At 43.5% G+C, this 15,214-nt stretch overlaps 1 protein-coding gene across 4 annotated transcripts in view; it reads right to left on the bottom strand.

The window, feature by feature from the left end:
• Positions 1-15,214, bottom strand: part of LOC115379560 (plakophilin-4) — an 81,948-nt gene that overhangs the window by 4,306 nt on the left and 62,428 nt on the right. For all 4 annotated transcript variants that reach the window (XM_030080269.1, XM_030080268.1, XM_030080270.1 and 1 more), the window contains 11 exons: positions 14,865-14,997; positions 13,065-13,278; positions 6,153-6,336; positions 5,115-5,232; positions 4,226-4,417; positions 3,485-3,658; positions 3,000-3,150; positions 1,603-1,795; positions 1,016-1,100; positions 470-587; positions 181-321 (listed from right to left, as the gene is read on the bottom strand). In XM_030080269.1, the coding sequence (XP_029936129.1) occupies positions 181-321; positions 470-587; positions 1,016-1,100; positions 1,603-1,795; positions 3,000-3,150; positions 3,485-3,658; positions 4,226-4,417; positions 5,115-5,232; positions 6,153-6,336; positions 13,065-13,278; positions 14,865-14,997 (1,703 nt within the window). The remainder of the gene's footprint in view (positions 1-180; positions 322-469; positions 588-1,015; positions 1,101-1,602; positions 1,796-2,999; positions 3,151-3,484; positions 3,659-4,225; positions 4,418-5,114; positions 5,233-6,152; positions 6,337-13,064; positions 13,279-14,864; positions 14,998-15,214) is intronic.

Raw genomic sequence — 15,214 nt, 5'->3', positions numbered from 1 at the left:
AGCGTTGTGTGGGATAAAATGGATTACAGCCTTCACAGAGAGGCCCAGAGGGTATCCTTTGATTGCAGTCTGGTGCACACAGCGGATATGGTTTGAATTAAATTCCAAAGACTTTACTGATATGCAGGCTGTATGCAGTTCAATGGCTTCAATGTGTGTAAGTGTTCATGCTTATAGTACCTGTATATTGTTTTTTATGGACATTGTTGTCCCCTTGATAATTATAAAATTGCATAGTTGACTGTGCCCTCTGATAATCTCTGATAATGTCTCTATGCTCTTTGAGGCCCAGCATGGCAGGAGACGACGTGGCACTACCAGCTGTGAAAAGAAAAACAGAAATGCCAAAATTATGTTCCAGAGCATTTCTTGTTTCACTGGCAGCGTTGATCTGTGGGCTATTTTGATTTACATTCTATTGCACCTCAACCATTACAGTCTGGTAGGGCTTGCAGCCAACTGAACCTACCAGGGTGGCTGACTGGAGACATCTGTATGGTGCTGGTGGGGAGGGTGGGCTGGGACTTGAACCTGTCCCGCTCAAGTGTTGACACTGGAGTGAGGAAGTGGTTTTGGTTCCATCCATCCTGTTAGAAAACACAAAGGGGGAAAAGTGGTGGTATGAGGGACTAGACCAATGCTAGATGTTTTAGAAGTCATTTTTGCTTATTATAAAGAGAGCTGTGCTGGATGAACACACAGAACCAAAAAATTGAAAACAATCTTGTGATGCACCACATGGATTGTGGTGTTCACCGCAGGCCCTCCCTTTTAAAAGGATTCAGTTACCTATTTTTTTTAATGTTGAAATCTTGGGTATAGTCACACATATTCAACTAGTTTAGCTCTAAGGTGGGAATTAATCTTATGGGAACTTTCTTATCATAATTTTCAGATAAAACACAGAATTTACCAACATTACTAATGAAACTAACAGTTTCTAATTACATGTAAAAGTCATGTCTTGCACTCCAAAAGTCTTTCCCAGTATTAAAAGCAGTCACAATATCTTCACCTTCTTATAGATGGTACGCAGATCTCTGTACTGCCACAGTGTGTTCAGCACCTGGGCGGCCGCCTTTACCACCTTCATAGAGTACCTAGGAGACAAACAAGCAAACACATTGTCTTTGAGTATATATACAAATCACTTCAACCCCATTTAGTATGACAGTGCACATTAGCATGACTGAAGGAAGAATGTGCCTTCAGGCTGTTTAAACCTGGAACACTGCTGAATATACAATAGGCTAGAAATAGCTGCAATTCCACCAGTCCACTGGGAGGTGTAACCTCGGCACATACAAAACCACTTTCCCTGCGGCTATGGGTTCTCCTTCTCCAAGCATTTATAGGCATGAGTGTGAGTGTGTGTGTGTGCCTGCATGAGTGAGTGACTGTGTAAAAATCCCAGCGATGTCCGGGACACGGTGTAGGTCAAGGCGTCACACAAACACACAGTGCAAGACTTTACGTGTGTGTCTGTGTGTGTGTGTGTGTGTGTGTGTGTGCAAGTCAAGTTTGTATCAGCTTATACGTAGCCAGCCGATGAAGGTTGAAGCTATCGGACATTTCAAACAAGCATCCACCGCTGTAGCACACCTGTCTCCTCTGCCCTTGGTGATGTTGACCAGCTTCTCGATGCCGCCCGTGTCGGCCAGGGCCTTGGCGTTCTCCATGTTTTTGCTGGTGACCTCATGCAGAGTGCAGCAGATGGCTGCCACCGTCTCGTCTGACAGTAGGGTGGTGTTTCCCCCAGGGAGACGATTGACCAAGTCCCTCATCGCATACTTCCCTAAGAGGAGGGGAGGGACACAGAGGAGAGAGAGAGAGAGAGAGAGAGAGAGAGAGAGAGAGAGAGAAATGAGAACACAGCAAGTTATTACAGGCTAATATATTGACATGAGTGTAACATATAATCTGGGTTTGTGAGTAGGCAGGGGTAGGGATAGATACGTACCACAGAGACACTCAGTGCATTTTTTATGCATGTTACATAATGTATTAGTGGATGTCTGCCACAGTGACCTAGACTACATTATGTACTTCCTATATCATGAATGATATATTTGCTCTGCTTGAGGCTGTGGTAAGTGTTTTTCCTAAATGACATTGTGTTTTTGTCCCAAGGGCATTGGATTCCATGCATCTTGGTGTTAAAAAAGCCCTCTTTCCCCTATCTGTCCTTCAGCAGAGAAGAGCCGTCCCACTGAAGGACCCAAAAGACACACACATACACAAACAGAAACCACGCCAAAAATAAAGCCTCCCCCTCTCTGCCTATAGGCGTTACCCCTGCCTTGCTGGAACTCTAACTCCTCATTAATTTCACGCAGTGAGCACATAAAAACGTGTTTTTCCTGAAATGAGATGGTTTCATGAAACGGAGAGGGCTGGAATACCTCTGGAGCCTGACGACGTGAAAATAATATTCCATGGTTAAAACAGCTGAAGCATGCACTGGTCTTCTGCTGCTGCATTTCATTAAAAAGGTGGGCTTAAAACTTGTTTCACCTTGCTCTTGTCCACAACTGGCATGCAGAGCATGGTACAGGTTGGAGCCACATGTATGCATAATATATACATGCAGCGTGAAAAATATAGTCAAATAATGTCCATAATGTCTTGTACTTGTGTGTCAGTATAAACCTTATTTTACTGAGGTGCCACTATGCTAATGTCATAAGGACATAATCTTAAATACCTCTTGCACATGGCAATTTGATTCTGATGAGATGCTCTTTAACAACAACTGTCATGTTTATGTTTCAGTTTACAAAGTGCCTATAACTATAACATGTATTCTGGGTGTATACTGTAAAACAGCGCAATATGAGCAGCAGCTACAACGCTCAATAGGGCACAGCCAAGACAAGCAGAGCAATGTGAGCATTCATGTTGGTGTTTCACGTTACTCGACCACAGCAAACTGCCAACTGAACGGTTCATCATCAGTCAGTAGAGGTGAGTGCAACAGATTTACAGAACTGATTCCTGACCTATGAGCTCCTTGTTCCTGACATCTAGTGCCATGTTTCTCAGGGCGGTGGCCACAGAACACACAACGCGGTCGTTATCCATCCGCAGCAGCTCCACTAGGATGGGAAGTCCTTTCTCCTTTCGCACTGCTGCACGGATGTATGCTGCAAACTGCATGCCCACACACACACAAACACACACACAAGGAAGGCATTAAAACTTCAAAAGGGTCTAGACACCAAATGGGACACACTTTGCTGAAAATGGATGGTTTTGAGGTGTGTGTTTTAGCGTGTGCAATGTTGAGTGTAAAACTGACGTCAGCTTGACTAACACAGAGAGGGAGGTGAGCTGTTAAATCCTTTTTAAGAAGCTGAATAGATGGCATGTCTCCTAGGATACGCCATTTAACAGTGCTGCCACCAGAAAGCAAGAATGCCTTTGTTTTTCTCTCTATGTGTGTATGCATGCACAGGCATATGAAACACAGACATCCATACTGTACCTTCCAGTTTCCGGCTGACAGATTCTGCAGGGACCCTGCAGCACCCTCCAGAGTGGCCGGATTTGAACTCTCAGCCAGCAGAGTCAGGTAAGGCTTGACCACAGCAGGGTGCCACAACATCTCCGCCCCTTTGGGAGACTTGGAGAAGCCAGGGATGGGTCCAACACCATCCCACTGGACACAAACACACACAGTGTTTAGCCAGGTTTTACACACGACTGCTAAGTCCAAAACAGGTTGTTCCTGTGAGTTTTTCTATGTATGTTTTGTACATCTTATAAATAGGTGACTTCCTTTCAAATATGAACTAATAATAAATAAATACTCTGTGCCACGCATTGACTATACTGTTTAACATATTTAATTATCTGCACACCTCAAAAAATCTCCATCTTAGCAAATCCTGCAGCCTCATAATTATTCTTCACAATGTTGAGTTCATCTCATTTATTTCCAATGTATATAAGAATAAGGAAGACCAGAATAAGGCAGATGAGTCCACTGGTATAAAAAAAAAAAAAAAAGACACCTGAGTCAAGAAAATTTGGTACTCTAGATTATCTCATTCCACTAGCAGATTTTTTTTACTTTTTTTTTTTTTTTTTTAAGAAAAACAAGATTTTAACACTGAATACTAGACAAAGGATGACAATAAACACAGATGCTGAATGACTGTGTACAATGAAATATAGCTGCTAATCTGACCACGGCTCTGACTTGGACTCAACAGGCCCGACTCACCGTGTCTTCCTGTGAGCTTTTTTTCTTCTTCTTCTTCTTCCTGCCCCAGCAGCTGGAGTCTATCTCTTTACTGGGAGACTCACTGCCCAGCAGGCCATCCAGTTCGTGCCCCCCCATCAGTCTGGACGGCGGCATCTCCAGCTCCAGACGATACGACAGGTTCCTTAGAGTGCAAATACAGTTCTCCACAATCTGATGGCAGGGAGGAGGCAAAGGGTGGGGTGGGGCGGGTGGGGGTAGATATAGCAGCAGCTTTCTCAATCACCATTACAAAAGGCTCAATACAATAAAAGCAGCATAGCACACTACAGTATCTACAGCCAATGCGCGGTACGTGGGCCTGGTTTTTGCTGCGGTACAAATCAATTAGGTATGGAACCCAAGGGTCTTCAGTTAGAAAGGAGATCTGGACCCTGACAAATGGATTTAATTCCACGCTGTTTGAGTTCTGTATGGGCTATGCCTCACAGAATGTCAATGAGCATATAGGCGTGACAAAATTATGGGGCCAAATTCCCAGGGGAATCGTTCTAGTCTACATTACCGATGAGCCATTTGACTTTTCCTCTGTCATCTTACAGTGTGCAGACGCATGTTGAGGAGATTTGATTTTCATTTGAATTGCTTGCATAGGGAAACACACCATGTTAACATATACATCAGGTCAATGAGCTATTTGATTGTAAATGTTTACCATTGTGCATCTGTGGGCTGCATGCTGGATGACACAAGACATGAAATAGTTGTTTCTGGCTGCTGGGAGGGCAATTTAGACAGAGGCAATGAAATGATTCAAACAGGCTGGGTAAGATTTCACACCCAGAGCCTCTCATCATGTGGCGACATGTTTTCCTCTTGGTTGTGTGTCTGTGTGTGTGTGTGTGTGTACCTTGCTGTCGAAGTCAGAGGTGTTGACACAGGCTTTGATGACATAGAGTAGTGAGTCAACTAGGCCTTCACAAGTACGCATCTGTTTTCTGGCCTCCTCACCAGCTGAGCTCAGGTTCCTGTCAAACCACACACACACACACACATTTTAGGCCGTTGATTAAGGGCTTTGCTCAACAGACAGAAAGAGTGACTCTGAAATGTACATAAACAAATACACTAAATGAGAACAGAGTGTGTGTTTGTGTGTTCGGCTTGAATGTGTTGTGTGGGCTTCACCATCCCCATGCACCATCCATTATGTATGAACTGTGTGTGTGTGTGTGTGTGTTCTGACTGAAGTCATTATAAGCACTTTGCTGAGTAAATAAGGAACTAACCAAGGGTACTCACATGCACCCACACACCACTATGCATGTGCATGTCCACACACACACACACACACACACACACACACACACACACACACACACACACACACACACACACACACACACACACACACACACACACACACACACACACACACACACACAGATGCACACACACAAAGACACACATACTCAGCTCAACTGGCTGTCACCAATTAGAGCCTGAGCTCCAAATCCAGCACAGCATCTTCAAAGGAACAAGCCCCAGGAGACTGGCTGGGAACACTGCACCATCTCCGACTGTATTAGACTGTCTATGAAATCATGATGGCTTTACAACAGACGGGAAACTGGAGCCATTTGGCTAAAACTGACCCGATGGATTTTCATTACACATTGGATGTTGTCACAGTTATCGCTGTGTATGGCATAATCAACCCTTCAGACACTGTTAGTCAAGCAAGTTTACTGTTTGTCTCTAATAATTTATCCTCTTTGTTCTCTTGTTAGACTTGGTTTACAATAGTAATCCTTATTTATTCAAAGCAAACACTACATTGTTCCTGATTTAGAGAGGAACACGGTATCGGCTTATTTCACACCAGATGCAGTAGCTTGTATTGTCCACACAGGGGTGATAGTGCTCAGTCTGAGCACCAGGTGGTTACCTCAGACAGCCGGTGGTGTTCCTCAGCACCAGTGAGGAGTGGAACTTGAGTTTGCGATCGTCGTCAAAGGTGGAGCTGCTCCATCCAGAGTGAGGGATGATCACAGTGTTGGTCATAGTCGTTAAGGCGTCCCGAATGATTGTCATCTTGACGGCATCACACGATGACAGGTTCCACAGCACCCCTGCAGAGACACGTGCACGCAAAGCACAGACGCACGAGCTGAGAAACAGGCTTGCAAACCCCCAGTTATGTCAGCTGTCATGTGGAGTTAGGGTAAACCAACACAGATACCAACAACTTGGGTTTTTTATAGCTTGGCATGTGTGGATGTGTGGCCTCCACTTACAAATGCATACAAACCACCAAAGACAGACAGACACACACACGCATGCACACACACACACATACACACACACACACACACAGAATCCAAGAGGAAACACTCTTCCTCTTCACAAAAGAAACCAGTTGTCCAGCATCGAGGCATCAGACATTCATATCAAATATCATAGCAGAATATCCCTTGGGCAAAGATTATTTGCTTGAAATGAAAAAAAGGAGGAGAAGTTCCATATGGCACTGTCTAAGACGCTTGAAATGAAATATGAATAATGTAAAGTCACCAGATATCATGCCATCATTTCTTTCATTGAAAATGCAGTTTTGGTAACCACTGATAATCATAGGTAGTCCTAGCAGCCTTTGATGCTTCATCTGTCAAGGATTAGCCAGCATGTAACCAGCATGAAGCATGTTCTTCTAATTAGATTGCTCTTACTGCTAGGCTTATACCAAGACCCAGGCAGCTTCCTGCAGGCTACCAATAACCTTGGATGGTGCTAATGCTGCAAGAGCTTGGGTCTACTATGCAGAAGTGAAGCTAATTCTCAAGAATGCTGCCACAACAATATGACTCCATGATCTCTCCTGAGGTGAAGTATGTTTGCTTTATAATTTATGCATATTATCAGTATGATGCAGAAACAAATGTCCAATTTCACCTGTTTTTACTGTACATGACTTGCTCACCTTGGCGTGTAAAAGTAAAACACATTACATGACCTAAACACCACCTCTGAGATTGGTCAAAAATAAATATACATCTCTCCTGACTTCAATTTCAACCCCAGTGTTTATTTCCTTTCTATTCCTTGTAACCCCCCCCTCCCCACCACCACCCACCCACCCTCTGTAATTAAACCAATGGAGATGATAACAGTGTCTAATATGGCCCAAGGGTGCTATTCAGACAAAGTGCCAGCAAGGCACTGCAGACTGATATCTGTCCACCAAACAGTACCTCTTCCAGTCATTTAATCGACAGTAATTTCACTGGCCATTATCCTTACTCACACTAAATCAAAGTACTTTAAAAGCTGTTAGTGGGAAAAATCCTTACATGAGGGAAGAAAAGGTTTGATTCTCCATCTTCATGTCAATGAAATATCAAGACAAACTCCACAGCTGAGAATGAAGTGCAACTTGGCTGTTGCCAAGTTAACATGCAGCATGTGCTTCTTATCTCCGCCTGCCAGTGTTGTGTGTGTGGGGCTGCATGCCGAGGTGCAAGAATCAGCTGGGCTAACGTCTCTACTCTCTACCCAGGCTGTGGGATTTATTTCAATCAAACCTTTCAGTGGTGATTGAGCGCTGCTCCTCGCTCAGGCCGCCTCTGCCTCTGTGTGTGCCTTTCTCATGGGACACTTTAGGAGGGCTGCCCTGAAATAGAGCCTCTTATGCGCTGATAACATATAAAGCTTGGTGTAAAATGCTCAGGCCAGCTGACCCAGTTTCCTGGTTGTTATCAACTGTGCAATCCACCAGCCCCCTTCTTTAAGTTTCTTCACATCACTTTTAAAACTCAATTTGGAGAGACGACTTGTTCTCTGCAGGCTGGCTTGGTAAAGGCTGCCGTGTGCTGGAGACATCGACAGGCGAACCCACTGAGGTGTGACTGACAGTGCTGTCAGTTGTGCAATGCCAGCAATACCCATAAGTCAAATCTGACAGTCAGATGGATAAGACCTGTGTGTGTGAACTGAGTCCTAAGTCTTGATCTCAGCTCAGCTGCATGCTGGTAAGGTAAATGTAAACAATGCTGTGACATCATGGCCAATATTCTGACTCTGTCCAGAGCTAACTTTGAGAACAGCTCAAGGAGAGAGAGGGAGAGAGAGAGAGAGAGAGAGAGAGAGAGAGAGAGAGAGAGAGAGAGAGAGAGAGATGGAGAGCAAAAGAGTTTGAAAAACATGAAGGTGTTAATAGCCACTGAAGCTTTGATTCAGCTAAAAAACTCTATTCTAGCCATAATGACATTTTCAAGCAGCCTATTCATCTTCTGTCTGCTGCAGCGAATTAAAAATGGCTCGTAGTACATATTTTTGCCTTGAGGTGGCTGAGATCAGGTGGTCTCACTGGCTGCAGAGAGAGTGGCCAGGCACTTGATAAGCTGGAGATCATGGATCAGGAGCTGGAAGGTCAGTGTGAAATGTATTTGCCTGGGTGTATTACATGTTAGCTATGCTACTGCTACATCAGTAGCTGCATCAATCAGCAACAATCAGATTACAGCAGCTAGCACAAAAACACTGAGCTCAAAAATGACTGACTCTTGCTTATTCCCTCTCCCATTCGCCCCAAAAAAAAAAAAAAAAAAAAAAAAACTATACAAACTTAGCATGGTCTTAGCAAGATAAGGCAAAAAAAATTAAAAACAGCTAAAGCCTGATGATCCATGTGGACTCATCATGGATCTGGATCATCTGGTCTGATCAATAAAAAGAATAATAGGAAAGAGAAGGCATGTTCTTCAATTGGTGTACGTATTTAACATTGAATAGTATTTTGCATTTAGTCCGGGAGCTGTATAAACCCATTTCCTTTTTTAGGGTGCAGCTGACTGTTAATGCATCAGCACATCTTGACAGTGACTGCAGGGTGAGGCGAGATGGCAATATGTGAGCTGTCCTGTATGGCAGACAATGAGACTGTAGCATGTCTCGCTCCTTGTGTTTTGGTCAGTATTAAATGGAGCCTGCTTGGAGCGTAGCTGGGAGAGAATTATTTCCCAAAAGGCCACTGCTAATATAAACAAAGCAAGGTTTGTCCCATGGCAAATTGTCAAACATAGACGGTCTTAGCCCAGAGGAGGAATGCTGCCTTGGCTTCAGTGCAGTGTAGCAGGCACTCACTAAAAAATAAATTCAAGACACTCCTCACTTGGAAAAAATATAAAAAAACACATTCACTTGCTTTTTTCCTGTTGTGAGAAAGTAAAGCTCCAAAGTAACAGGACTACAGAACTATGTACCTGGACTCTGCTGTGATCACAGGCCACAGAGACACACTCATAAACACAACAAAATCATGCCTTGATCAGCCCGCTTGATGTGTTTGTGTTTGCCAAACTAAAGTCAAGATAAGACCTGCAGTACATGTAGACACAGAGTAACAGAACACCGTCTGTATGTGTGTGTGTGTGTGTGTGTGTGTGTGCACGTGCCAGCTGTAGCTGACGTTAACGGCTAATGACAGTGCTCGGAGGCTCGGCCTTTTGATCTCAGCGACTGTTTGAGGACAGAGCAGAAACCACAACAGCTGCTGGGAGACGAGGCAGGTTCATACTGCCTCGTGTGTCCCCACAACATGACCCTCTGACCCGGGGCTGTGGGACGCAGCCTGGCCCTGCAGCTCGCCCTCATGGAGCAGCGCCGGTGCCCAGGCCTCTGAGTGGAACTGAAGGAATAATTAACCCTGGGGACATCATTATCTAACACTCACATCCGTCTGAACACAGTTGAGGTCCATCGAATTGTTGAGGGAGCTACTACAAATCCATTCCAGCTTCCTCTCAAACAACTGACAGGTATGGGGTCTTAGGTGTTGTGAAAAAGTGCATAATATGACTATACAGTTTCATACAGCATAATCTAAACATTTTGTTGCCACACAATGCCACCATGAACCCCCAAAAACCATATTTAACCCAAGAATTCTGATATGCACCTAAATGACAAGCTTGTTATTGAAAGCGTAAACAGTTAAACACAAGACAGGTAATAAAAAACTTTCCTTTTGACGTAAAATATAGCGTAAAAAACATATAGCGTAAAAAACATTCCTTTGAGAAAGAGCCTCTGACGCAATGGGAGCCTCATAGCCTCTCAAGCTACATTCTAACTAGCTGGCTTCCTTGCCAGCATCTGCAACATCTGCTTGTTTTAATGTTAAATTATGTCTTGATTTAAATTATGAATACTGCCCAAACAGTGTTTTACAAGTAAATGGAGATGTTCGCGGGGTGCTGGGAAATGATTTCTGTCAGCTGTAATTAGGGCTCTGGTGTGGGACGCCTTTGCCATCCAGCTGAAAGCTCTTAATGTGAATTGTTCTCATTGGCTGTGATTAACCAGAGGTGATGCAGCAGCACTGACCTTTTCTAATTGCTCCCCATCCTGGGGCCTTTACTACCAATTAGCTACTGTGGGTTCTCTGACTAGTGGCTGAAAAGAGAAAAATTGGACGAGCTCACATCAAAGCTGTTGACTCTGATTGGGTGACACACATCTCTAGGGCTGTTAGAAATTTGAATGAAAGGAGAATACAGAGGTGGAAGCAGAAATCTTATTGGTTTCCATCCATAAATCCCCGTGTTAGAGACAAAAATGATCCGGCTAAAATTACTTGTGATGTAACACTGGCAAAGCTCTCATTAATAAGCAGCAGCAGCAAAATCTTTCTCAAATATTGCCTAAACTTTGAAATGAGAAAGCTCGTGTTCTCTGGAAATGTCAGTCAATTATTTTCTCCTTCGGCGTGCGTCAAGCTGAAGCAAACAGAAACTTAATTGAAACAGGAGACTGAAGGCAATCTCCTCCCGGACATTGTACAACCACTACAATCAGAGTGTTGTGCCGCTGCCCCGTGCTCGCACTCCGGCTGTATTGTTTGCCTTCAGGGGACTGTTGGACTGTAACCTGAGACCATGTTAGAGCGGGGGCTGGGGCTGACTGCAAACAGCTGACTCAGCCACCTGGGAGCCAAACGTCTTGGCTTGCTTATTTCTGTAATGCTCTGTCCTGATCCTAAACAACATGGATTTATACCCTGTTAGACAAGACAGAAATGCAAGCGAACTGCTCAGTGCAATGCAGAGAGAAAGAGAAGAGGATGTCAGGGGCGGTTTTCCTCCGATGGAGAAGACACTGAATCTGTCCACAGCCTAATGAACAAAAAAAGTCTACATCATTTATTTGGAACTGTGGTTTCATTTATTTTCTCACATCATATGAAGTACTGAAAGCAATTGCTGCAACTCAAGAAAGAGTGCCATTGATGTACGACAGACTCAGTGACTCAGTCACTGAAAATGCAAGACAAAAAAACTTCATAATATTAGGACAGAACCTGAAATATGAGCCACCAGGTTTATTGTTTGGTTGCAGAACCTTTATTCCTAAGTGCACAATCACTAAAAACAACTAGGTACCATAGACATTAATAAAATAATTCACCCAAAAATGAAAATTTTGTCATTATATACTAACCCTCATGTTCATCAAAATAAAGGATAAACCTCTATGTCCGCATAAGACATTTTTCTCAAAAAAAAAAAAAAAAAACAGGCACAGAAGAATTTTTTTCTTTTAGAGTCTCAAAAGGGGCAAAACATTACCATATCATTACTTCAAATATGCAGCATAATCCATGTGTCCTGAAGCCAAACGACTGTACTATGGGTCAAAGAGTCCACTATTTACCTCAGACGCTGCCTTCAAAAAATTGCTGAAGGCAATGGCACAACTGAATTAAATGGTAACTACAAATAGGAAAGTCAAATTTTATATGATATACAAGATGTCAAAATGTGGCATTCTCAGGATTTGTTTATTTTCTCCACTGTCAAGCATATAAAGAAACTCCAAAAAACTAATAATAACAATTACAAAAACTGTATTTAGTATTTTCTCTCATTCTGCCCTAGTTACATAAAGTAGCTCTATACCACCAAAATAGTTATCATACTTTGATATGGAGCTTTTTTCCTGACTAAAAAGTAATTACCCATTTGCTGTGTTAGCTAATTTCTAAACTTATATTTTTGAAAAATGAAATGAAACACTGGTGAAGTCTGTGCGGCAACACGACACACAGCTCCGTCAGTGGGGAAAATCTGGGAGACAGACCCACAGTACAGTTGTTTTGTGTCATAAGACTTGGATGATATTGTTGGGAGTATTTCATGGTAACCTTTTGCCCTTGGTAGATCTCGAAGGAAACGGTCTCTGTTCCATCCAGTTGTTTCTGAAAGGGCCGATACAGAGTTGTGATAGCTAACTCTCTGTATATTGTACTGACATACAAACGGCACCAGTGATTCAACTGCCATGAGTTTGAGTAGATAACACCAAATGTTTACTGTTCGGGTGAACTATTCCTTTAAAGTGAAACAACACATAACCTTGACAGCCTCAGAGAATCATAACTGATATCCAGAGAGACCAGATCAAGACAAGTTAGGTCATTGGCTCTCCTAAAACACCCCCAGGTTAGTCAGGCTAAAAACTGAGCATCTCCTGCCCGTGTTGTGTGATGTTCCTGTCCTGCTGAAACCCCACAGCAGATCTGCTGGGAATCTGATGTGAGCACAGGCCACTGAATAATGCAATAGTGAAATGGTTTTGGATAGTAGGGAACTTGACTTTGCATTCTCTCTGTGCCAGACGGAGCAGTATGAAGGATGAACAACACTGCATGAAAGTTACACTTGGGGGGGCTAAAGAAGCAGCCCGAATACAGTGTACATACAATCCCATTCACAGATGAGGGCAAACACTGTCAAGCTGAGAGAGTTCTCTATACATACCCCCGCAGCACATACACACATTTGTTACACATGCCCACACTTACCTGTGACAAGCTCCCGCACTTCTGCGTCCACAGTCTTCCTCAGCAGGCGGAGCAGGGCAGGTATGCCCCCTGCGTTCCTCACAGCAATCTTGTTCTCATCCATAGCTTTGCCATAAACTAGGTTCCTCAGAGCTCCACAGGAGTTCCTCTGGACCTCCAGCACCTTGTGGTCTAGCAGGTCCACCAGGTGTTTGATTCCTCCCAATCGACACACCTAAGAGAGAGCCGTCAATGCAAACCATTATCAGGCTGGGCAGCAACCATCGGGGCAAGATCAAGAGGTCGTACTTGCTGTTGCTCAGCTACACCCTGGAACCCAAAAATAGATTTTCGACATATTTTCCAGCTCCAAAAACTTACAAGACAGTGGTAAGGGGACACAGGAACCAACTGGGTGACATCACAAAAGCTACGTCTATGTTTATCTTAAATAGTGTATGGAAAAGAGCCAGCGCACTAACACTGTTTGTTCAGTGAAACACCAAAGAGTTGAAAGCTGTGGATAAAAGGTTCACACAGTAATTTAGAATCAATACCATAATCTGAAGTAAAAGGATGGACACAGATGATGTGTAAAATACTGTATGTTTTTGTTGCAGTAAGTCTGACCTTACCATTAGACAAAATAATGGGTCCAACATGACAAGAAAATCTATGCATTTATTAGTGCTTGAGACGAGTACTCAATGAGAACTGTGTGTGTGTTTGTTTATTTGTGTCTGATGCTTTTCAAAGCACTAGATGCTGTATGCAAGCCACCCGAGCATGTGAGGAGCTGGTACACTTCTTCATGTGATAAGAGCATCTACATACAAAGATTTATTCATACCAGATGCCGGTTATTTGGAAAATGTAATGCTAATCTACAACCATAGAAAAAAAAGCCTGAACCACAGGAGATTATAAACTCTTGAAAGACAAAATTTTTATTCTCCATCTGCGGTAAATAAGTGAGAGAAGCCCGAGAAACAGAAAAAAATAGTTCAAAAGAAGCTCCCTGCTGTTCATGGTATGGTATGAATACATTTTAATATGTTGACATTTCTCAGAGTGCAAAGTACATCCCTCCTATCTGCAGATGTGTCATTCCCCATATGAAAGCTAATATTTTCTGCTTCTTATTACCAAAACTCAATGTTGTTTCCCACAAAACGCATGGTGTCTACATAGGCAAACATAAGGTGTATGAAAGGCTGACTGCTGATGTTTGAGGGAAAAAATGTCAATATCTGTGTGTTCTGCTGCACACCTGAGCGTGCTTTTGCCTGTGGCTATATGATCTAGGTGTTTATTTTGTTGGCCTGTGGCATGACTGAGTAGTGTGTGTGAGTCTATGTGTTTGTGTGTATGTCTGTGTTTTTATTTGAGTGTGAAATTGCAGTAGATCTAGGTTTTCTACAAGTGCTGTGAAGCCCCTGCTGAATCGTAGAGTTTGGCTATGCTTTTATTTTTTTTCCTTCAGCAGACACCTCCGGAGGCAGTACAAGTTCCCTGCCAAGCCATGAAATTCCAGGGGGAGTGTGCAGAAGGATTGAGTGGCCTGGGAAAGACTCACTGAGGCTCGGCGCACACATACACACATACGTACATACACACACTCTAGCACACCCGGGAAGTGGCTCCATGACTGGTCAGCTGCATGTTGGAAAAGGGGGGCTTAAACACTATATGATGGCTGTTAATGAGTGAGCAGAGTAAAACTAGAGCCCACTGGGTAGTGATTATAAGAAGCTGATGTGACAAGTGTAGGTGGTGAGCAGTGCATGCTGGGTACTAACGAAGCAGTGGTTTGCTGCCTACCTCGGCCTTGATTCGGTTATCGCCAAAGCACAGGTGCTGCAGGAAGGCGGCTGCGTTGGCCTGCACTGAGGGAAACTGGTGCTGCAGCATGTGAATCACCTCTGGCAACTCTGGGTCACGCCATGCAAACTCCCTAGAGACACACACAGGGCACAGCAGGGAATCAGCATAACAACAGACAAAGAAACAAACTTCTCTCCCACACCTCCATTGACAGACTTTCCTTTAAAATGAATTTCTAACCCCACCATCTCACTTCAGCTCCTTAGAGGAGACTGATAACTTTACGCCCTGGAAATGACATTCACAGTCAGTTCTATATTACAGCCCATCTGGATTGTGCTTGCTTT

The sequence above is a fragment of the Myripristis murdjan genome, chromosome 21 (assembly GCF_902150065.1).
Source record: "Myripristis murdjan chromosome 21, fMyrMur1.1, whole genome shotgun sequence".
In the NCBI taxonomy this organism is placed as follows: Eukaryota; Metazoa; Chordata; class Actinopteri; order Holocentriformes; family Holocentridae; genus Myripristis; species Myripristis murdjan.
Note: the sequence above shows the minus strand (reverse complement) of the source record. Positions and strands in the feature narration are given on the sequence as shown.